Here is a 25,566-nt window from a genome sequence, read left to right on the forward strand (position 1 = left end):
CCACAATGCTGGCCAGTTGGGAGGACATGGGAGCCAAGGTTTGCGGCATCACCACAGTCCTCAGCTTGCCTCCCTGTCATGCTGGAAAAATGCCACCCCAATGAGCTGGGAAAGGGAGAGCTGCTGGGGGCAAATGCCCAGGTCAGCACTGCCCTGGGACCCCCATTCCTGGTTAAAAAGGGGCAGATAAATGAGATCTGAGAGGCTGATGGGGGATATTTCCCTATATTGGTTTCCTGTAAGATGCAGATAGACATAGAGGGAGTCTGTCTAAAGGAACCACTTCATGGAACTCCCATTTATTAGCAGCAATTCTAAGTGTGTTACAGCAGCTACAGATGGATTGCAACACCATGTGCTGCTGTGTTTCACATGCTAAGGCTGCGAATAAGGTATTCTGAAGAAACACAACTCTTCCCTGCTTATTTAACTTTGCTTTCCCCAGATGCACATACAGACACTGCAAACTCAGCATCAGGATTCACGCCACGACCAGTCTGTTTACTATTAGGAGAGTTTCATGTTCACAGAGCAGTCCCACGTGTAAATTTTTCACAATACCTTTCAGCTAGTCTGGCTCTGATTTCAGCAGAGAAACCACAGCGTAAATGGGTACCAATCAGGGTGCACTCGGAAAAGAAAATGGATTACCTGTGCGTAACCTGCTTAGATATTTCATGGATGTTCTTTAAGGAGAAATAGGGTTTTTTTACCATCTAGTATGGCCTTAAAGTGCCTGCAAAGAAATCCTGGCACAGGAATGTCTCCAGATGCAGAAAGCAGCATGCATGCTTCTCCCTGTCCTTTCCCTCCCAGTTATTATGTATCCCTTTTGCCATCTCTCATCCTAAGGAATTCTAACTTAAAAGTCTCCTGGGTGACACATGGGGCAAGAGGATGTGGTGACTTGCAGCATCCTCTCATCCCCACACCGCATTCTTTGGCAGCATGGGTTGCAGGGAAGCAGGTGGCTCTTCATCACTCTCCAAAGCCCTGCCTGAAGTGGGTGCGACATTAACCCTAAAGCTTGAAGAACATCAGACAGTGCCCCGGCGTTTTGTTAGAGAAATACCCAGTTCTGTCCTTGCTAGCTGGAGTTTAACTTGGTCAGGAAGAACTTGCTGCTGCTTCGGAGATAATTAAACCCATCTTCCCTCAGCCTGCTGTTTGTACACGCACAATGATACCATTGTTCAGAGTCATGCAACACATATGCTGACATTAAAGTGTTTAATCTTGTAGTACAGTATTCCATTATTTTTTGGACATCTGTACATGATAGAAAGGGTACGTATTAAGGGATTTGTTGACAAAGAAATGGCTAATGCTGATACATGTGTGGACTGAAAGGATCTTTCCAAGTTGTGTTCAGCAGCAGGGAGAGTGCTCCTTCCCAGGCCCGAAGCCTGGCACAGATGTGATATGCACTGTTGCTATTACCACTTTTCAATTTATAACAAGGAGTCAGTGTTTAGAAGAATTTTGGAAGCTCCCTGCTGGGTTTGTGGCTAGGTGGTCTTGCTGGCAACACCACCTTCATGCTGAAAGCTGAAAAAATGAAGTGATGCTAACGGAGGAATATTAACTCCAGAGGGCTTTCTTCCTTTCCCCTTTTGCAGCAGAAATGCTTAGCCCAGATTGCTTTGCAGAGCGAGCACTGAGGAATTTTGAACACCCCTGTTTCTAACTGCTGGGGTTGCAGTCAGGATTTATGGAGTCTGGTTTTCATCTGATTTGAAATGAATGCATTAGTCCTGGTTTCTGCCCATGGGTGGGGCAGGACTTTGCCCTGCCGCACACTGAATTTACCGTGCAAGAAATAGCTTCTCACCTTCACCTCTCTTTACCTGGCTGTAAAATGGGTACATGAACACTGAGCATCTTGGTGCAGGTTCCCTTCTACTGAGTGCTGCTTTGGCTCAGAGCAGCCCCTTCTGCAAAGGGCAGATGGGGACAATACTGGTTATGGGATGCATTAATGACTTGTAGAAAAAACAGACTATTTTTCGAGTCAGCTTATCTCACAGACCAGAATCAGGGGTACATTTGTTTTTCCCTAGGTTTCTCCAAAGACCTGAAGTAAGTTTTAGATGTGTTGGAAAGCTCCAACCATCCCATGTAAAGAGTCCCTTTAAATACTGTTTTTATCCAACCATCCCATGTAAAGAATCTTTTCAAATACTGTTTTTATCACTCTTAAAAAAATAATCCCATCACACAGCCCAGGACATTGGCTCTACTCCATTTATAGGTCTCCCAATTTATACTCTTTTAACTGTTTCTTCAAATATTTCTTTAACTGCTGCTCTAGCTGCCTAACATCAGCAAGTAAATCTTGCAGCTGAGAGGATGGAGCAAGTGAAAACCAATCAGAGAACTTCTCATTCTCAGATTCTTGCCATTATAAATTTCCTGCCACTGCCCCTGTTACTATTGCTGTCAAGCCCGGTGAGAAGGGAAACGTGTGGCCTGGCATGACATTATGGCAATCTTTATTATACTCCCCCTTTTCCTCAGAAAAACATAAGGAACAACCTTGCACTTCTTGCTCAATAGGGAATCCCATTGAGCTCGATAGACTCCGCTGTGGAGACTGCTGGATCCTTTCCATAATTGGTTTCCTCCATCTTGAACCTCACTAACATCAGGAGAAAAGGCCTGTATTTCATAAGGGAAATGGTGTTATCCACCAATTTAGAGACAAAGAAGTGCAATTTATAGAGGGAATACTTAATGCCCATTAATTAGAATCCCATCAAGAGGTCTTCAGTTTGGCATCCTGAAAGTTTATGACACAGTTTCACAACCTTCTCAAGCCCTGAGTCTAGGGGGTAGCCCTGCCCTCCCCTTTCCTGTGCTGGGAGGTCCCTGGTCCTCCTTCTGCCACTGCTGCTCTAGTGAGCTGGGTAAGGATGGGATCCACCTGAAAACTCATCTGGGAAAGGGAACACTATTTTCCAGTTGAACACATTTCCTGACACCCCATTGAGGTGGACCTCCCCTTTGAAGGCAGTAACATACGTAGCCTGAAAATGCTCGTGGACCTGGTGGTCCCAGGGCAGCTGGTTTCCAGGAGTCTTTTGCTCTACATTGAAATGATGCAAGAGAGTTTCTGAAGTTTTGGCTTCGATCTCAAGGGGTGGTGATGGAGGGAGTTAGAGGTGAATTTTCTTGGAAAAATCAAACAAGGTTTAGCACTGCTGGCTGGAGGTGGTGTAACCATTCATGGGAACACTAACGCTGACATCTACCCACTGGCACACTGAAGAAATCATGCTCATTTTCTGTAGCTCTGCAGCTATCGGAGAGAAAGCAGATAAAGCTTTTCCTACCCACTAAACTCACCTACATGACCTCTTCAGGCCCTGGGGCCAGCAGGCACAGGTAGGCTCTGAAAACCTGTTAGACCTTGATACTGGAGTGTGGCTGGGTTGTTTTTGGCATCCAAATCCTGAGGGGTTACTTAGGCAACTGCTGATGGCTCTGCAGCCTCCTGCCTGGCTGAGAGGCTGAGGCAAGGGAGTGTTGTCTTTTGGAATCTATTTTCCTTTCACTTATCTTTCAGTCTCAGGAATTCAGGACCTTTAATCTATTTGAGATTAAAGTCCTTTACAAATCCCTTCTGGCCTTTTTTGGGAGTAAAGAAGTTACAGACACCCTACTGCACATTCCTTGCGGTGCTTTTTCTGGTGGTAAATGGGAAACAAGTAGCACTGTAATTGTTGTGAGCACTACAATAAACGAGACAACTACTCTTGAAGTGTTTTATAAAAACAACATATTGTCAGGTGGAAATGTTAACAGGAAAATTTTAGTTTTTGCTTGTTTAAATATTCAAAATATATTCCAAGTGTTATCACCCAAATGTGCCTGGGAGGAGGAGGCAGAATTACCAAAGCTTTCCCAGTTTGGCAGCCTGAGCACAAATCTGCTCATCTGGTGTTTACTTTGCTTGTGAAAAAGAGATTTTTTACCTCTTCAGAAAAAAAAAATCATAAAAATACTTAGGTAGCTAGATTGGCAAAAGTAAGGCTTCCCATGAAATCCATTTAAATGAGTGGAAATATTTCCATTGACTTCCCTGGGGTCTGGATTAGCTCTTTAACACGTCTGTAATAATTATTTTTTAACACAGTAATTCTTGGCAAATTATTGCTGTGATTTACTGGGTTTTTTGCTTGACACGTGGAGTCAGTGATTGACACTGTGCTACTGCACTCAGTACTAAGGCTAAAGCGGTCTGGTTTCTGTGGTGTGTGTAGAGTGTACCGTAATATTTGCTGTCATGTGTCATGCCTTGCCTACCATCAATCTGTATTATAAAACCAGTGTTCACAGAATGAGCTCAGGTTGGCTTTTCACTTACCAGGAGTGATTTACAAAGAAGCTGGAAATAGTTGGGGCTCTTGTTTCTGGCCTCAACATATTTTGCTGTGAAAATGGCCAAATGTGGGAACAGTTCAAGTTTCCCAGCTTTATGCTGATGTGTCATTTGCTTTAGAAGTTTGAGTATCCTAGGGTGTGAAACTAAGCTCACAAGCTTTTCTGTTTAACAATACTTTTATAGTACTGGTTTCAACTGTATTGCTCTGAGTTCTAGATGTCAACAATTACACTTTTTCATCCCTGCATCCGACTGTTTTCAAGTTTCATATCTGAAGAGTACACGTTAGGACATGTCAAAACAGGTACTAAGTATTTGTTGACATTTTATCTCCAGCTTTCCCATATGTTTGGATCTGATACCTGGCTACTTCACACCTGAATGCATGTATCCATCCTGTTTTCTTTTAACCATCCCTGTTGTTGCACAACTATGCCATCCTGCCTCCTCTTGCGTCACCATAATGCCACAACAGAGTTGGTTTGGGGAGACAAAAGACTTCAGAGAGATGAGAGCCATATCTGCATCAGATAGATGAGAGCAGTCTGTGCAGCAGTCAGATTGTGGATAGATAGTCAAGGCCAGACTTTCAAAGATGCTGAGTTTACTTGCATATTTGCAACAGAGGTGTGGCAAATTTACTGATAACCACTAACCTAAGATATGTGCTTGTTTTGGTTGGATCACCTTAATTATCCCGCACACTTTTTAGTGTCTTGCTTATTTTCGCATTAATGCATTCTCCGCCTCCATCCCACAGCTCCCAGGCCCCATGGTCTCAACCTTTCCTTTCCCAAAGGACTGTGCCAAAGGGAGTGTCTGATGAACCTCATCTACCATAGCTACAGTTAACTGCACACTCACCGTGCCAAAGAGTTATTTTGCACCAGCAGATTTTGAGCCATGTGTTAAATTAGGTCAGAATTTGTCTGCAGTGGTTGTGCCTCCGAAACGCGACGCCACTTCTAGACATGAGGAGAGGCATGAATTTACACATGTATCACCTGTGAGTGACTTTGGATTGTTTCTTTAGGAGAGGAGATCCACTGTTTTCCCAAGCTAAGGCACACATTCTGTTTCATAGCAGTTATTTTTCAGGGGTGTTCTTCCATTTCATATTTTACAACCTTTGATTGCACATCCAGAGCTTTGGTTTCCTCTCCAAGCAGCTGCCTTGCCAAAGCATTTGAATTGTGACAGTTTCTGAGCTGGAATTTCCAATGTTTGAAATTAGGAACTGGGCTCATACCAGTCACATTCATTAAAAGCCTTTGGGTAGTAGTGATTTGTAAGAACTATGAACCTGGGATAAACATGAGTTCAAATTCTTTACTTAGAAGGGCTATTAAGTATACCCAGCAAATACTTATACTGCTTGATGACTTTTAGGGGAGCATTTAACACATAATGGCCGACAAACTGCTGAAATTAAGTCCTTCAAGAATGACCAAAAGGTTCTCATTATGGTATGTTGTGTCAATGGGGATCATGGATTTTATAGATCTTTAGCGGAGAAACTACAGTTGTATTGAAAGAGCTGGAGCAATTCTCTCGACTGTTTGGGTGAACATTTAAAAAGCCACTCTCCCTCTTCTTTTTTCTCCTAAAACACCACCTCCCTCTCCCCCCATTCAAACTCCTCAGGTAATTAATTGGAAATGACCCAGTTGCAGTGTTGTCAAAGGTCTGACTAACACCCATCAAACCCAGGAAACTTGGGCTTCTTGAGCACTCCCCTGCTTACCTTGTGCTGTTGTGCTGAAGGTATTACTGAGGTCTACAAAAAACACATGATCATATGTACTGTACCATATGTTCACAAATACCAGCACACAGCAGCATGAATTAAGGATAAGATTTCAGCCTTCATAATGAAGAGTCTTGCTTTTATGAGTACGAGTCAGACCCTTAACGTTATTTTAACATAGATTTTGGTGTTTAATTATGTAATAAGATTTACTGCAGTCATCTAACAGATGTTGATTCAGGGTCAGTGTTTCTCATAAATTAGTTCTGAAAGGATTTGTTACTTCTGGGTCAGCAGATAGGACCAGAGTGCAAAGAAAAAGGGGAAAAACAATAAACAGAGTTGAAGGGTTTCTTGGGATTCTTTCTTCAGTTACATATCCACATATTTTCATGATCTTGATGACTATAGCCACAGGAATGTTTGCTTTAACACTAAAGATGGCTCAGGCCAAAACCCTATATCCAAACATCTGCAAAGCATGGGAAAGTTCAAACTTCAGGGCTTTCTATTTTATGACCCTGGCCGTTAATTTTTCATACTAATAAGACGCATTTTTCCTAGAGCTGTGCATTAGGAATCCCTGTGAACTCCAGCAGCACCTGAAAAAGTTTCATCTTCATGTGTTTGTTGTCAGACTTTGTGTATCAAGTGCAGCTAAAGGCTGGTGTTGGCCGATGTAGTTGTCATCACATACATACACTGAAAAGGTGCACCCACCTTCCTTTGAAAATTCAGCCTTCCCTTTGGAAGCAAACCACACTGGTGCATCCGACTGCTAGACCTCTCTGTAATACACCCTGCTGGTGATCTTATGTGCAATATAACTAAAACCACACGACATTATATTCATTCTTCTATAGTTGTGGTTAAAGGAGCTATACCATATTAAAATACTTTTTCCTCCCCTGTATAATTTACGTGCAGACAAATTCCTTTGAGGCTGAAATCGTACTCTTTATATCTTGCTCTACTGAGACTACTTTGGAGGAAAGGGATTGAGGCACATTCAGTAGTGTTTCTAGGACTTACAGGGCAGTTTTAGCTTGCCAAGTGTTTCACAAATTGTGGTGAATATTCACAATATTCCTCTGCTTCAGGGTACAAGAGACTGAGTGATCTTCCCCAGGCTGTACGAGATGTTCTAGGTAGAAGTGCAACAACAACAACTTTGTTCATTCAGCGCATGCTAAGACTGCACAACCTATAAAACCATTTGCTGCAGTTAATTGCCTTTGCCTTGGAAAGTTTAGGGGTTTCATACCTAAAAAACTCCACTGTGATGAATCCCAGCTATTAGAAAGAGCTCCGAAGTATTTCCCTGAACAGCAATCACACAGTGGCAAACTGCAAGTCCTGGACTCCTTGCAGAAGTAATGTGTAAGAGGAGGAAGAGCCTGTGGCCAGCTGCTGAGCCCCGGCCAGCAGAGCAGCTCTGAACCTGCTCTGTGTGAGCACTTGGACACAGCCCGGATCCCGGAGCTCCCCATGCTCCATCCCTGCCACAGGGGAGGCCCTCATGAGTGCTGATGTACGTTTGTGCTTTGCAGCGCTATAAATCTAAATAGCACTTTCCAGACTTAGGCTTGAAACTCCTCTTTTTCAGGAGTAATTCCATCTAAGTCAATGGATTTACACAATGGATTTACCGCTGCCAGAAGAGAATCAGGCCTGTAGAAAGACACATTCTTTGCCAAGAAAATCTCAGAGCTAACTACTTGAATTGTGCAGTTGAGCTGCAGGGAGGTCAAGTGGACAGATGACGGGACTGGGACATATGGGAAGTCCCTGCTTCAGACCTCAGCTCTTAAGACGTGAGGTGGTGTGACCTCTGGCAAGTCAGTTCATCTCCTTATACCTCTGTTTCCCCATCTTCCTGTGTCTGACTTGCCTATTTAATTGGGAATTTGTTACAAGAAGGGTGCTTCACTTCATGTGCTGGGACAGGGCACTGACACCTCGCCTCCCCCTTGCTGAAGGACACTCAAGTCTTTCTTGCCTCACAACACTGACCTTCAACATCTACAAGCATGGGAGGTGGAAGAAGGTCCTTATCTGAACGTTTACTTCACAGCTCTGATCACTAGAGATGCTTTAGAATGAAAGCTTTGACCCTTCAGAGTCGGGCTGTGAGCTTGTGATGAATTCAGCTGACACCGAATGTGGGTCACTGGCGTGAAAAGCATCAAGGGCTGGAATTTCTATATACATGTGTGTGGGTATGCGTCTGCAATTTTCAGAAGCAGAGTCAGGCCAGGAACCAGCACTCCTGAAAAGCCCCATCTGTTTCTTTCAGTTCCTTCCCACAGCAGCTTGGTCGTTATCAGTGGCAAATGTCCAGAGTCACTTGTCAAGCACAAAGCTGCCAAAAATCATTAAAGCACAATGGTCACCCACACCCCATACCAGCCAGTTGGAAAACTGCTTCAAAAAGAGTCTGATAAACACATATATGCTTATAATAGCCCAGAGAGAATCATGTATTTCCTACATGCTTTAATGAACTGAACAACAGCATGAGATGCTGCAATCAGATATTCTTGCCCTTTCCTGTTGTGGCAACTTGCAAGCTTGTTTGATGGCGAGGGGAAAGGGAACAAAGCAGGTGGCTAATGGGCTGTTTTTCTGTTTCAGTGGAGCATGACAGAGAGTTTCACCATCAGCGCTGCCACTACCGAGAGTTCAGGTTTGATCTCTCCAGAATCCCAGAGGGGGAAGCGGTGACGGCTGCTGAGTTCAGGATATACAAGGATTACATCCGCGAACGCTTTGATAATGAAACGTTCCAGATTAGTGTCTACCAAGTACTCCAGGAGCACCAGGGAAGGTGAGTGACCCACACAGAAATCCCAATGAAAGCTCAAGCCCAGTATGTTCCTTCAGAGAGTTGTGTCCAATACTCCTAGAAATACTGGTGCCATCTGCAAAAGTGTCTCAAGAGTCTGGTATAGGCTTCACTGTTATATAGTGAAATTTCAGTCAATGCTAATGCATAGCTGCCAAGCATGATCACCCACCGAGGGCAGGGGGGTACCCAGAGAGCATCCCCAGCGTTTCCCTGGGAGCACTCAGTAGCTGAGGAGCCAACAAGCCTGGCCATAAGCTAGTGCAGGAAAAGATCATAAACTCAGAGTGTTTCAAGGTTTCTGGAAGACCTACCCTCTTCCTCCTGCCGCTTATGGATTCCGAGGTGGTGAAACCACATCCGAATGCTTCCTTTCTAATTGTAGCTTAATTACTAGCCTTTATTACCAACGGCATTCGAGATCCCTAATTAACAAAGACAGATGACACCATACTTTTTATATTGACTGATTGTTTTGCATGTGCAAAACTACAAGATGAGCTATTAAATCCATTCCAAGCAATTATTAATGTATGCCAAGCTCCCTGACAGATCCTCCAGGGAACTTGAATAAGAACATATGTTCAATTTTCTCATCTGTTTTTAGTTCCAATTAATCAGCAATCCCCAACCATTTATCAAAGGCAGTTACTTTCATTTGCACATATTTCTTTTACGTACAGATCCTACCAGAAGTGAGATTGTATTTATTTACATGAAAAGTATTTACAGTCACATGCTAGTCAGAAGTTATTCTTTAGCACTGCTAAACATGGGGTAATAATACAACAGCCCTAATTTAGGTTTATGAAAAGAGAACCACTAGGGATTTAAAGTGGGAAAGTCCAAAAGGGTAAGAAAAAACCACTGTAATCAGGATTCTGGCTTTATATTTTTATAAGACTTAATAAAAATGCAGAAAAAAATCTGAGATATGATGAAACCATATCAACTTCTATAAATGGTGAGCGTTTCTACTGGCCTTGCTGTATGGTAAAAGTGTTCAGCCACTGGTGTGTTTGCTCCCACATCTGAAATTCTAATTTTCTGGCTTAAAACTCAAGGTTTCCTGGGCCTTTCTAATTAAATGATTATTTGCAGGGTTTGGGGACTGTGCTAATATTAATCTATTTTTAATCAAACAATGATAATTTAAACTATCCATTTTAACTAGACTTTCTTAAAGGAGAAGACAACAAGCCACAGATGTGCACAGGACCCATTAGCTACCCTGCTTACCATAAGCATTTAAGTGTATTCCATCTTAGACTCTTCCAGAGATAGAAGCCTCCCTTTACTGCATTTTGGGAGTTATTTAGGTACAAGTATGCAGGGATGACTTTTCACTCTTGAGAAGAACAGAAACAAGAGATGTGTTGGCAGATGAAGAGGCCCTAACCAGAGTGTTGGGGCATTAGGGAATTGCCAGAAACCTGTTGTTGGAGTAAGTGTCCTTCATCAGACCTCAGGGAAGTCCAGATCCTGATGAGCGAGATACGTGCCCGCTAGCAATCTTATTGTCAGAATTAGGATGATATTTAGTGTCTTAATTTTACAATGATACATCCACATGTTTGTTATCACTATGTTTAGAGAGGCTGCAACGTACCCACTGGGGATAGTTACACGGGGAGCAGCAAATGTTTCTGCAAACTGTCTCATTCACAAATTCTTATTCCTGAAGGAAAAAATGTATGCAGAGGGCTGGCATAAACATGAAACACTGGCTGGAAGAGGTGAGAAATCTTGCTAATTATACAGATGTTCCAGCTACAAGATCAGATGCAATTTCACTGCATCATATTCACCACAGGAGCACTTGTTTTTAACGTGTGTTCGTGCATATTCACCCTTTGCATACATTTTTGGCACAGGCAGTGAAGAGTTTTGAAGAGTTTGTCCTGAAAAAAATACTCCTGTTGGTTTGGACTGACCAAAGGTAAAAATATTGTCACTAACATTTGTAAAAATATTTGCTCTTTTTCTGCATTTTTCCACTGACATTTCCCAACCGGCTCTGTCACAGACCAGTCATCCAAGGCAGTGTGTCATTGGGCAAGTGGAGAAAGAAAACAAACTTTCTCCAACGTTGATCAAAAAACACCCATTCACTTTGATGCTTCCTTGGCTGTTTGTCTCATCCTGAGCAGGCTGGAAAGTCAGACCCATCTGACGTTGTTAGCAACAAGAGCAAAACAAAGCCAAACCCTCCCCCCCACGCAGGCAAGAAAACCTTTGCTTGTGTTTAGCTTTGAAGATACTTTTCCCTAAAGCATGGCAGGTACAATGGACAATAAAAAACCCAAATGGCTTCCCCTTTCCCTGTGCTTTTATGATGGTACAAGAGCAGTGGGATCTCCCAGGAGATTGCAGGAATTGCCTTTCGGGATCTGGAACACCAGGTACTCTCCAGTCCTGAGCACTTCCTGCTTAAGTGCACCAAGGAACAGAAGCTTGGTGCCAGGCTCCCCCGAGGCAGCTGCAGCATCACCTGTCTTCTGTAACACACCAACACACAGCAGAGATCAAGACAGCTTCTAGGGACATGAAACCAGCATGGGATGCAGCTGGAAAGCCCAAGCTGAGACTGACTGGATCTGTTTGCCCTTGAGGGTGAAGAGACCATCTGATATGCTGAAGGCTTGATTTTCAGTTAAACCTCAGATGAGCCTCCAGTTTGGAGGGTGTGATGGTGTGCCCTCAGTTCAAATAAACCATAAGTACGAGCAGATCAACAATTAATGACTTGCTTTACGAGTTCAGACAGGTTGGCAGGTATCTAACCAGCAACAGCTCTTGTCTGCAATTTATTGTCAGTGAAAAACACAGGCATCGTTTTTTCCAGGCAAACAGCTGCACCCACAGCACATTATTCCTGAAATCCTGCCCCTCAGTAGTACTGACATTTAAACACAGAGTGAAGTTCTCCTCCATCTGCCTGCTGAGTCGTGGGCAGACAGACACCTAACAACCTTGCCCTGACCTTTGCAGCAGAAGGGATGCCATTCTGGACTTTGACTGATAGACATTATATCTCTGTCAGACTGACGATGTTATTACAGGTGTTTATCGGGAATCAGGACAAATAATCAAATACTCTTTCTGGCCTTTCCAAATCTATGAAATCATTGCAAGGCGAGCTTGTTGAACTGGCAACATCTCCTTTATAAAAAGGCATGTATGGCGTTCCTTAGGCACAAAGCATCTCAGATCTAAACTTTAAGCAAACAAGTACATTCATGAGCAAAAATGTTCCTTGTATCATAAACACTGTGCAAACAGTTGCTGTTTTGACTAATATAACATGTCTCAAAGCTTTTGTGTGCATAACGAAGTCCAGTGATTCATGTTCAACTTCTGTTTGGTCGTCAAGGTGTCACCCAAAAGTCTGGGAGAGAGTTTTATACAGCCAGTGAATGTCTTGAGAAGGGTGCAGAGCAGCAGGACATCAAGTCCCTGCTTGTGGTCACTAATCTCACTAGTGGGAACTAGTTGCCAGCAGGTATCTGGATGCTGCTCGGGCCTCCAATTCCTCCCTCCTGGTTGCTGCAGGAAAGCAAAGCAGATTCCAATACGAGGGAGTGCACATCACAGGGCACAAGGCTTGCTACAAGGTGCTGAAGGTCATTTATCTCAGGTACCTATGTAGGGAATGTTAAAATAAAGCTTATAGATATGAGCCTGAGATAAATGACTGAACTTTTACAGTGCAATCATGGAATAGTTTGTGAACTAATTTACAAAAGAAATACCTGTTGCCCTCAGATTCTCCCTATTGCTGTGAGCAATGGCCAAAGCAAGGATTTCAAGGGGACTTAAGTGTTGAAGAGGTATGCAGTGGGATTTCTAACAGCAGCCAAGCAGGTTGGATACCTAACTCCTATTGCAATGGATTGAACTCATGTGTTTTCAGAAAGTTCCCATGCGGTTTTGGGGTAGATTATCAGTCAGGGCATCATCCTCCATGTATTAAACTGAAGCTGCAGAAAAGATGTAGATTGAATAGCTCCCCTCAACATGCAGCTCCATCCTGCCCATCTGTCTGCACCTTTAGAAGCTAAAATTCCTTGGCCCAGAGTTACATCTCCGATTTCATTGGACCCAGCACTTGCACTGTGGAGTAAATCCCAACCCCTTTGAAGTTGATGGGAGTTCTGTTACTGGGAGAATAAAGCCAGGTACTTGACCAGCCTTTGGTAATTGAAATGTAGTTGCTACATGTTCACTTTATGGCCATTATGGATTTCACAGGCTTCAAAGGCAGTGGATGGTTTGAATGCTCATGTTACCAGCCCTACAGAAAAATAAGATCTTGCATGATGCATTCCTGGGTTGGACTTGCAGCTGGAACGCTTTAGTTTGTGCTTCAGACTACACCACTTCTGCACCCAGATCAAACCTAAGCCCTTTCCAGACCCCCTTTTCCCATTGATTGGAGTCTGTTTCCATGTTGTGGGTTGAAACATGTAATTCTAGTAACGAAGGCTTAGGCCCACCCAGCCCGTGAAGCAGATGTCCCACTCTTTCGGAGCTTTTTTAAGTACCAGAGTGATCTTTCCAGGGATGGTGCTGCAAAGAAGGGCACAGTTTGTTTTAATGTTGCGGCCCAGCACCATGACAGTACCTGCAAGTACTGACACCATCTAGAAAGGTGCTGACAATAGCTTTGATTTTTATTTTTATGGTGACTTCTATGCAAGTCAGTTGATGACTGAGCTCAGCTCTTAGCAAGTAGGGAACTTTAGTTCTTTAAGAACAGAGCTGCATCTAGTTATCCCTTTCAGACCATTCCTAAAAGCCACTACAGCCTGCAAAACCTCCAACAAATCTTGAACTCACTTAGCAAGGCACAACTCTTCACAGGCACTTGAGTAGCTGCAGGAGGCATTTTGCATACTCCAGTGGGCTCTTGCTCAGCTAAGTGATGCACTAATGAACAGCAATTCAATGCTGAATAGAAACAGCTGGATATAAAGTGTCAGAGAGATGTATATAACCTCATTTCTCTCAGCACTGCTTTTACAAGAGGCTTCATATTTAGGAAACATGTTGCGTCTTTCTGTAACAAACTCCCATTGCCACTCTTAATCAGTCTTTGAAGCCTAGATCTTACCCTTCTCAAACACTACCTATGAAAGGGAACACCAGAATTAAGAGTCTGGTGAAATTTTACAGTGAATGTAATTTCTCCCAAGATTCACCAAAACTCAGAGATCTGTTTCAGCACCAGCACAGCCAATTTTCAGACCACTCCCTGGAATCCAGCAAACTCTATTCCTGCTCTGGCTATCTCTTCACCTGGAGGAGACTCCAGGCTGTGCCTGGCTGGTGGCTCCTCCTGTGTGCATGGGGAAGGCTTTTGTCAGCAGGGAGGGAGAGGGAAGGATAAGTGGGATCCCAGGCAGGGAAGGGAAGGTGTGGGAGGAGGGCTGCACCAGGTCTGTGTACTGAGGGTGTTGCAAACGTGCCAGGGAGAGGCCCAGGGAGATCCTGGGGCCCTCTCAAAGTAGGAAAGTCTGAAAAATATTTTCCTAAGGTTGTCTTTGGACAGCTGCAGCCGGCTTTGAGCAATGACACCAAGCGAGCTGGAACCTGGACACTGCGGCTTTCTGATCCAAACAGATGTCTTCTAACTCTGCATCTCCTCTCACCCTCCCAGGATGCCCTTTCTGCCTTCTCCTCCCTCCACCTGCTCAAACCTGGATGTGAATTGCCCCTATTCCCCCGTGCCAACTCTGCCGCTGGGCTGCCTCTCAGTAAACTTGCTGTCTTGCACCCAGACGGCCCCTCTAGGGTTAGAACACCAATCAAGAAAACAGGATTGTGCCCCTGGTTTACTGGCTGTGGTTTATATGTCAAATCAATAAGACATCTAACATACCCGTGCCTTGGGTTTCCCACTTAAAACAGAAGCAGGAGGGTTGATCTGTAAAGCCATTCGAAGGCTGTTGCAAGTTATCACAATATGGTTATTGTTTGAAATACCATTAAATCTGTAATTCCTCAATCTAGCAGGTAGGGATTAGAGCAGTGCAGCTGCTGGGCAGCTTCGGTGTGCTCTTTGGGCTGGCACAGTACCTGAATTTGGGGATTACAGGGGACTTGCAGGACCTGCTGGCAGTGACCCTGGGCTGGCTGCTCCAGGACACAGCCAGGGCTCCAGCTCTGCTCTCAACCCAGAGTGCCAGCACACCACAGAAATCAGCTTGTCTTGCAGTGTAATGAAAGCTACAGTCACCTTTGCTGCTGCCGCTGCCTGTCCATCCCATTTAGTTTTATCCCACTTGGAAATGCTCATTAGTGTTTACTACCACTTGTCAAACAGCAACTTGAAATAACAGAGCTGATGAGGTGGATGGGAAGTGAGTGAAGAACACAGACGCAAAACTAGGGGCTGTTTGGTAAGAAGACTACTCTAGGGCATAACCTCATAGGTTTATAAATGCAGAGTTTCATCTCCTGTTCTCTCTTGCTACTGAAGAGCTGCCAACTTGTATTTCCACCAAGTCTCTCTTCCATGATCTTCCTTGTACCCCAGCTTGTCAAGGCAGCTGATAGGGGAGATGCTGCACTTATTTTTAGATATGTTTCTAGTGTTTATGGTTTTAAAATAAAGTATATCCTAGAGGCTGAAGAAAAATACCCAGTAAAATGCAAAGAGCCCATGCTTCATGGTTGTTCATCCTTTCACTTACTTTAGAATTATCACATTGCAACATGGCAACTCTCTTCCTCACTGTTTCCTTTCAGGGTACTTTTACTTGCCTTTTCTGCATTTTGTTTCGCCTTCTTTTTCCACTCATCCTCACATTCCAGTCTTTCTCTCTTCCACTAATCACCTGTGATTCCTTTTCTTGCTCCACTCATGCCATCAGCCCTCCATGGCTCTTTCAGTAGCTTAAGCCCTTCCACTTCCATAGCTCCAGACATGCATGCATAGTCCACAACCACCCTCACTGCAGCACTTCTTACTCACCTTTCAGTCTAGAAAATGAGTTCTCTAGGGCAGATTCACAGACCACAGAGCAGTTACATGATCTGTAGACAAATTTTTGTGCGCTTTCTAGTGGAGGTGATTCTCCTTTCCGGTATCCAGTGCCAGACACTACCAGAGCTATTGGTAGACAAGTGCTAACCTCCTGTCCTCATCTTAGGCTCCATTGATAGCCAGAGAAAACTGAGCTGAAAGCCCTGAGCTTTTATTATTGCTGAAAGCTTTGACACTCGCGCTGATGTCGGTACTTTGAGCACTGAGCCATTTTGATGTGGTCTCAACAAAACACACTTGTAGTCTGGATTCAGACTTCATAATTTATGTAACTCCAATCTCAACATTAACATTTCCATGTCCCAGCTTAATTTTCTGTAAAATGAGGATCTCATGCATTTTGCTATCTCTTGATCTGGTAAGCAGTTCGATATAGTTCCTCATGTGCTCTGAAGTTCTCAAATGAAGGGATTGAATGCACGGCCAAGGAACCAAAGGGCTTTTCTGCCTCCTGGTTCCAGAGCCATTACTGAGTCCCTCCAAGAACATTCTGAATATGCACACAGTTGTTAGGTAAGGGACCAGCGAGTGCAATGTGCACTAGAAACCTCTTCCCTTTGTGCTCAGATCTTCATCTCAAAGCTAAAACCCAAACCAGCCACATTAGACTTAACTAGCACTATCCTGTATGACAAGTTATTAGATGGAAACTCAGAACACATTTGAAGTCTAAGTAGAGTAACATTTCTCTGCCATTTTTGTCTTGTCTAACAATGATGTCTAGAGGGCTTGCTGTCTATTAGGTAGTGATTTAACATTGTTTGCCATAAGTCTTTGGAGAGGAGCGCATTTTGCTTACGTAGAGGTTGTTCTTTTTAAAAGAACAGGAGGTTTCTTTTCATTGGAACAGGCACCACAATCTCAGGAGCCTCTGCTTGCAGCTCCAGTCAGGTTCTGCATCCTATTCCTGGCCACTGCTGGTGGGCCAGAGTGGAAAGTGCTAATCCAGGAGTGCTTGAACTTCTCGAGAGAGCATCTGACATGTGGCCTTTTTGGGTCCAAATGTTCCAAGTGTGTGTGGGAAGGACATTTCCCTTTAGTGGGTCCCTTTGATCTCTCTCACTTCAAGCTTCCCCTCCAGGCTTATTGTTTGCACATTGCTGTAACTACAGGAAAACAAACGTATTATACAATTTCCCAGACTGACTCACCCTGGTACTTGATGCCTCATGTTGTCTGGTTACCCTGATTGCATCATGTCAGCATGGGAAGCTTAAAGGCTGGTTTTTCTGAGTAATAATGCTGCATCTGAGCAGTAGCTAAACCCAAAAAAATAAAGTTATCATTATTGCTATTATCTTCAACCTGCAAACTACAAGCGAGAAGAACCAAGCGAGCCAAGTCCCTGTGAACTAAACCTTGTGTGAATCATGAGTTCCAGTCAGGGGCCATGCTTAAATGATGCAGTATGCGAATATAAAAACTCTTTACTTCTGGAAACTTGGACTCAGCCATTGGAACGGGCCAATCCGTACTACTCCCTCGTCCCTGGCTCCTCTGGGATGCGTTTTGTTCAGCGTGTTGTAAACAGGGAAAGATGGGAGGTGTCCATGCGGCTGTCTCATGCACTGTGGGAACAGGGCCATTGCTTCTGGGTGGGGATGAAACCCCAGGAAATTTGTCCCCCGCTTAGAGTTCAAGCATCTTATGTTCTTGTAGCTGATGTCTGTGTGGAGGGAGGGGGTTATCCGTCCTCAGCTGTCCTAGGTGCACCCAGCAAAGCTGACTGAGCTCCAGGCAGCAGATGGATTGAACCTCTCCATTGCTGCACCACAGCCCCTTCCTGAGCCTTCCACTACAGCTGCCCAAACTTCTACTGAAATACTCACCATACACAAGAAAGAGTTGCTGCATGTTCCATTCTGATGTGGGGCTTTTCCCATAAACCCAAACTCTGCTTAAAAGAAAACAAAACGGCCTTTCCTCCCATGCCTTCCTCCATGGTAGGGACATACTGGGTGAAAGGAGAAATCACAGTCATTATAATCCTGTATCTGCAAAACATATCTTGCAAGCATCAGACCTTGCCTCCTCTTTGTGAAACAGCTGACAGAAAGCCAGTGCTTTCCCTCAGGCTGCCACATGTAACATTAATTGCATCCTCAGCAGCATTTGCTCTATCTACATATCCAGCTGTGTGGCATCCACAGGTATGGTGCATTGGTGAGGAAATGGCAGAATACTTCTCTTAATGCACCCTGGATGATGTGCTCCCCAAGCTCTTCTGATTTCAGAAGTTTCATTTCATGTAAGCCATTGCAAAGCCAGAGGCAGTGGCATCTATTAGTTCACGGAGGAAAGACATCATCTCTTACATGCTCTGGGCCACTAAGGTTGAAAGGGAAGCTAGATAGTAAAAAACATTGCAATAAAACTCCATTTCTGTTTTGAGTCAGCTGTGTGGGACAAAAGCCTTTAATTTCTCGGTATCTCGCAGGGCAGAGAATCACTAAAAGCTACAAGACAAAAGCCTCTATGCTGACAGCGCTTCTCACATTCATTTTTGATTACTTGATATTTTGTTCAAACAAGAGGCATTGTGTAAACGAAGTTAAATATATCTATTTCCATTGACAAATCAATAGTGACAAAATTAATAAGGCCTTCTTTAAGCTTTGAGGACATGATTAAAGGGTTTTCCGAGGAGAGTTCTTCATTCAAAAGGATATAATTACACTTAAACAAGTTATCATGTTTGTGCGCTGTCAGTACAAAAGCAGCTCTTACGGGACTTGTCTAGACACTTCCATCGTGTTTCTTTGTTCTTCTTGTAAAGTCATTTTTTTTATACGGCAACTGCACCAGTATCCAATTTTTTTCATCCAAGTTCTAGGTCTTTCTTAATTTCTGATAAAGGAAGTTTTCTTCCTTTGCAGAACCTGTGCTTTCTCAGATTTTCATTTTACAGAGCTCTGCCAGGTGGTGTTTGGTAAATCCAGACTGATTTCACCCTTTTCAAATATGTGAATTCCTCTCTTATTTTGGATCATTCTCATTTTACTGTTAGGGTGGTGAGGTACTGGAATGGGTGGCCCAGGGAGGTTGTGAATGCTCCATCGCTGGCAGTGTTCAAGACCAGGTTGGATGAAGCCTTGGGTGATATGGTTTAGTGTGAGGTGTCCCTGCTCATGGCAGGGGGGTTGGAACTGGATGATCTTAAGGTCCTTTCCAACCCTAACTATTCTATGATTCTATGATTAGTTCTTTAACCAGAATAACTTAGCAGTGGCCTTTAAAGGAAATGAAGCAATGAATTGAAAGAAAATTGCCACTCAAAGTAATGCAGTCCTATGACGGCGCAGAGGGTTATTGCCTCAATGCATTATCTGTAACCTCAGATGAACACATTAAAAAAGCCATTACATATGTTAATATATGCACTCTAGTGTTCCAGCTGGCTTGCACCAATGCTACAATTATGCATAAAAGTCAGGAAATGATGTGTGGAAAGGATAATGAGCAGCATTGTCTGCCCAATTACCAAGTTTGCATATGCGAACAATAATTTTGCGAAGCTGTGCCTGGCAAGCGCTTGTTCTGAAGTTGCGTCAGCAGCTCTAAGGTTAACTGTAACTGCAGAGTAACCCAAAACCACCTCAACTCTGCTTCAACTCATCCTCCTTTTTTGAAGGGAAGAGAAGTGCTTCATCTGAAGGTGATTAGATGGGAAAATGTGCCAGCCCAGCTCTGGTGGAATCTGCCTATCGCCAGAAGGCTTAAAGCATGTTTGTGGATGCCTACAGACTCTCCAGAGGAAAGCGAGGGTAACTGGGAATTACACTGCTGTTTTTCAGGGATTCAGATTTGTTCCTGCTTGATTCTCGGACAATCTGGGCTGCAGAAGAAGGGTGGCTGGTGTTTGACATTACTGCAACCAGTAATCACTGGGTGGTGAATCCCCAACACAACCTTGGCCTGCAGCTGTCCGTGGAAGGCATCGATGGTGAGTGTCAGACACCAACATCAATCAGTGAGTCTCTGTTTCAGATACACGATTCCCAGCCAGGGAAGCCTTAAACATTCAGTACTCTTGAATAGAATTTATTGAACATGTGTTTCCTGAACTTGCTTAAACTGGAGATAGTAACTATAACAAAATAATGCATCAACAAATTTCAGATGAAGGATGTACTCAAATTCTGTAACAGATTGGTAACCTGCCTGCAGACATTTCAGTATTAGCCGTGCACACCTCCCTTTCAAGGTACATATATATACTCTGCTAATTTGTAAGTGGTGCAGTCCAGTGGAGGAGAGAGGAATAAGCTTTGGTATGTGCAGAAAGACAACCAAGGTGTAAAAGACTGGTGTTAATTGGCACAAAAGTCCTTTTAAATTCAGAAAACTGCTAGCAACCATTTTAATTTCCTTTGCAGTAGAAAGAACTAGTAAAGTCACGTCTGGTTGAGACTCCAGGGTCTGCAGAGTGCTGATGTTAAAAACCTGTGAGGTGTGGGATTGGGTGGGAAGTTCTGGCTCTGAAACATCTCCAGGAAGGATGTGTTTAGAATTAGGCAGGGAATTCTGCTAACCAGGTCTTAACTAAAAAGTCATGTTTGTCTTAAATTTAAAATGCTCACTTGGAGACTTGTACAAGGAAACCAAGTTAGCCTGGATCTTATGGGGTTTCACAGGACCTGAGACCACCTGAAACTGCCTGGCTGCCCTACAGGAGAGATTAAATAAAACCCAGTTCAAAACTATTGTATCTACTCCAAATGTAGTTATCTACGGACATGTTTTTATCCTCCAAATATTCATAAATGCTGTTGGGTTTTATGCAACACTGAACTTTTCCAGTATGTGGTATTTTGCATAAGGACCATGCAAAGCAGTTTTGAAACAGGCTCCCTACAGTGTCATTTACACAGAAGGTGATTTTACTTATGTGAGACCTGCACACTGAGAAGTGCTCAGGGTTTGTTTTAACCTGCCCTTTCTGAGTGATCAGTGAATGCAGAAACCCAAACACAGACACAAAGCAGGAGCTTCACCTTCGAAGTTACTAGTTGCCACCCCAATGACAGATGCCTTTTGCCATCTTTGTTCAAAGATTCAAATTCGACCTGCAAGTTAACAGCCAAGACAAACTTAACCTGTTTTCAAACACTTGTCCTTATTTTTAGTTTCTAGCTTGTCTCCTAAATGAAATACTCGGAAGCACATAAGTTATGTCCATGATCATGGCACATTTGCTCAGCTGTGGTTCATATATAGGGAAGCCATCAAGACCCAAGCGCAGAACCCACATGATAGCTGAAAGTAGGCTTAATATCTCTAACCACCATGGATACACGATCACTCACACTTTTCTGGGGATAAAGCCTTATCACTCTGTCCTCCCCCATCCTCACCTACTGATCTTACGGCAAAAGTCAGCCCTGTTTTTCAGCATTAAAGAGGAAGGCAGCTGATTTATGAATATGTTACAGATTTCTATAGAGACTTTTCAGGATCCTGCATCCAAGGAAATGCTACAACTTTGCATACACTTACAGTAACTCTGGCTGCTCTCCTGGAGCAATTAGAAGTGGATCCTTAAAAGCACACAGCCAGATCTATCACAGAGAAAGCTTTCAAAGACATAAACTCCCAGGTTCAGTCTCATCTGTTATTTGACTCAATGAAAATTAGGAATCTGATTATTTTTACTGCACTCCTGAGAAATCTAGCTGAGCTTGTATGTGATTTCAATCCTGTGAAAAATAACTTGCTGCTTTCTCAAAGCAAATTAACAAAATACTTTAATCAGCCTGCCATTAGTTAGAAAAGCCAGCTAGAGTGTTTAAAAGGTAAATAGAGAGATAGAAGACCCAATTGTGTGCTTGTCTTCTGTAACCAAGTCCCTTGTCAGCACACCTTTGCACTCACGTTTCTGCACCATTCTCTTTCTATTTTTGAATGGCAAGGACGTGTCCTTCCTTGCTCCTCAAGTTTCCCTTTGGATTTAGACCAACTGTGTGTCTGAGAGCTGCTTTTACACCTGGACTGCATATGAAAATCACATGCTGCAGACAAAGCAGGATTTTGATGCAAAACTGTACACATGGACAATCCCCAGAGCTTGAAGTGAATTAGGTAAAAAAACCACCCCAACTTTTGTGTCTGTCATTGCACAGAGATCTGTAATCACAAAGCCAATACAGACTATTTAAGAAAAATTCTGACATTGCAAGCACTGTCCAGATGAAATGATACAAAATAAATTAACTGATCATTGGGTTTCTTTATAATCTTGCCAACTAAGTCTATCAACAAGTAGAACTAGGCTGGAATCAAAGGGTATTTGTTTACTCTTAGAAAATGGGGATCAGCTCAAGCAGCAAGTGAAAGGACAGTCACCTTCAGTGAGCTCTGAGCCCAGCACCCAGGAACAGCCCCTGCCTGCTGAGGTTCACTTAGTTTGTTACTTAAGATCTTATGTCTGACAGGATTAAAAAAGCAGCTCCATAAAAGCAGATAAAGCTGTGCCCTCTGGTTCAAGAGTACATCTTTAGTTCTTTTGGGAGAAGTTTATCATCGTCTCATGGTGACTACACATGTGTCCTTGTGTTTAACCTTTTTTTTTCTGGATGTATAGGAAAGTTTAAGTGGATTTTTCCCATCTTTATTAAAAAGAAATATGCTACTTTGCATGCAGAGCATTACACTGCCACCATACTGCTCCTGAACATGACATGTTGATGCTACACAAGAAATTAATTGGTCAGATGCCAGGTCCCTTCACTCCATACTGCTGCCCTACTCCCCAGAGGCATGGTAAAGGTAAAATCAGTTACACTAGAAAAACCACAGCCATAGATGTACTTGCTAATTCACACTGCTTTGGGAAGCAGAAAGGCTTCTTTGAAGCAGCAAGAAAAAGCCCAAGGAGCAGCACTCAGTGAGCAATAACTCCTGCAACTGAGCTTGTTCTCAGGAAGTAAGGCTTCGATCTGGCAAAGCCTGAGCACAAGTGGAACTACTTACCTATTTAGCATCAGCTACTTGCTTAAGCACTCTGTGGGCTCCACCTCCAATGTTTAAAATGAAAACTGTTTGGACAAGCTTCCTTAAAGCAGCTTAAGCAGCAGGTGAAGTTGTTGATACATGTCCACACATAAATCTGCCTACATGGGTTTTTACATGTGCTATTTTTGCCCAAGCTTAACTGGTGCCCCATCCTGAGATTAGTTTTGCTTTATCTAGTTTGCAAGGCCTGGCTATGCCGGGCACTTGTCCTGCTGCCAAGCTCCCATTAAAACACCTCTTGAGACAGTCCTCTCCACGCATCCCATGTGCTGCAGCTTGGGACTTGCTCACTGGGCTGCATGCACACTTGTAGAAAGGACTTCAGCCAAGCCCAGTTCATTTCTTGGCCTTGAGCTTTGACCACAGCTCCCTTTTCCTGGGTCTGTCACACTTACCAATCTTTTAACCACATACAAGAACAAAGATGGAAACACTCCTATAAAGATGCTACTTTATAAATAAGCCTTGGAATTTACTCATCTTAAAACCAGCAGTTACAGAATATTACCTAGAAATACTGCAGGTTATTAGCTTCTTTTCACATAGTAGTGAGAAACAGGTAAAATAAGGACTTTTTTTATCAGGAGTCTGTACAGCCCTTGCCTGCTTTTCCTGGCCAGGCTGCCTTTCAGGGCTTCTCTAGGAAAGAACCAGCTCTCCTTTGGCATATTTGTTTTATGGCTGACAAGGCCCAGCTCTGTCCTCAGCAAAAGGATCACAAAAGCCATTAACATAACTTTGACTCAGCAGCAGTACTTGGAACAAGATAATTCTGGATATCACCCCTGCATTTCTCAACAGCACCCAGGCAGCCTTTGGAGGCAACAGAGAGAAATACTGAGTTTCCCACTGCCATCACCCCCTCCTTGCAGATTTTGTAAAGAATTGATTTCATTCTGCAGATAAACCACCTAATCATCTTTTACCAAAAATCAAATTACTGTAAAAGTCCAGGGTGATGGAAACATGAATAGCAATCAGTGGCTTTGCAACACAATTATCAGGTACAGTGGTGCTGAGATACAGCAATAAGCAAAATGTCTCTAAACATCTGAAGTATTTGTTTCTCTCAGCTGCAGTGTATCTGGAGCTCCGTTAACATTTTAAAAGAGGCATTTTTATTTTAAGTTAATAACCTTCCAGGGGGAATTTAGTGTTCCTATGGGCTGAGTTTATGGCTCCTTTTATAGGATCACTTCAAATTATGGGTTGGTGAACTTAAAGAAACCCCTCTAAAGAATGCAGGAAAAGTTAATGCTAAGTGGATTTAGGGTAAAATAATTATATGTAGGACTATTTTATGTAACTTTTACATGGAGATATAAAATGAAGTTAGCTGTGCTCAGCTGCTTTTGTCACTTTGCCGATCCAGTCCAGGCCCTTTGTGGGTTGTCATATGCTTGGGAATCACCTTTACGAATCAGACAGCAGCTCTTCTCCTTGCTACCCTTCCTATGTCTGCTCAAAATGAAAAGTTACTGCAGACTCTCATATCACTCCATTCTGTTATTAAGGGCAAAGCATCAATCCCAAACTGGCGGGTCTTATTGGAAGGCATGGCCCACAGAACAAGCAGCCATTCACAGTAGCCTTCTTCAAAGCCACTGAGGTCCATCTCCGCAGTATTCGCTCCACAGGAGGGAAGCAAAGGAGCCAGAATCGATCAAAACCACCAAAGAACCAGGAAGCTTTCCGGGTGTCAAACATTGCAGGTACAGCACAGGTTGTTATGTCTGTTACAATGATTTGTTTGTTATTTCTCTGATCTACCGCTAGTGTTCAGCTGCAGGTTTGAAACTACTTGGATTAGGGATTATTGCAAAAAAATAGAAAAATAATATTTCTTTGAAACAATGTTAAACTGAGAGATTTCTTAATCAGGTAGTTTTTAAAAAGGCACCTAACCAGAAAGTCTCCTTTTCTCCCACGTGAAATAGATTCTCATTCTGAAATGTAAGATAATTACACTGAAGCAATGAGTAGGTGATCAAAATAAGGTGTTTCAATGAATCTGAATCAAAATGCTGTCGATTTTTTAAGTTTGTGATTTTAAGTTTAGCCTTCAAAATTTTAGTAGCCCCAAAACTTTTGCATGAAGAGAAAGCCCCATTGGTTGCTCAGGATAACCGCAGCTATTCTGGGGGGGAATCCTAATATGGAAGAAAACTCCATCAGGCATTTGAAATAGAAATGTGGCTTAATTATGAGATACCTCAGAATAATGGGCCCTTGGTGATCTTCTCAGCAGGAACCACAGCACAGGGCTGGCACTGCTGAGGGCAGTAACAAATTCCAGCTCTATTCCTCTGAGTGCTTCACTGAATGGAAAGAAAGCTTGCAAGAGGTGGAAGGAAGAGGACAACACAGGGCACAATATCACCTTATGTGACTCACCTTTGCCTTGGGTTGCTTGGGGTTAACTGCAAGGCTACGGGAGAACTCTGTCCCATCAGTTTTGTTGCAGCTTCCCTATATTTAGTCAGTCCATTCCCATCCTAGAACTAACAGCATTTTCTTGCAGCCCTGGCAAT

General features: G+C 43.3%; 1 protein-coding gene across 2 annotated transcripts in view; it reads left to right on the plus strand.

Annotated features, from left to right (window-relative positions):
• Positions 1–25,566, plus strand: part of BMP7 (bone morphogenetic protein 7) — a 46,880-nt gene that overhangs the window by 15,538 nt on the left and 5,776 nt on the right. For both annotated transcript variants that reach the window (XM_005147599.3, XM_034067044.1), the window contains exons 2-4: positions 8,766–8,958; positions 19,819–19,967; positions 24,550–24,747. In XM_005147599.3, coding sequence (XP_005147656.2) covers positions 8,766–8,958; positions 19,819–19,967; positions 24,550–24,747 — 540 coding nt within the window. The remainder of the gene's footprint in view (positions 1–8,765; positions 8,959–19,818; positions 19,968–24,549; positions 24,748–25,566) is intronic.

This window comes from Melopsittacus undulatus, chromosome 10 (genome assembly GCF_012275295.1).
Source record: "Melopsittacus undulatus isolate bMelUnd1 chromosome 10, bMelUnd1.mat.Z, whole genome shotgun sequence".
NCBI lineage: Eukaryota > Metazoa > Chordata > Aves > Psittaciformes > Psittaculidae > Melopsittacus > Melopsittacus undulatus.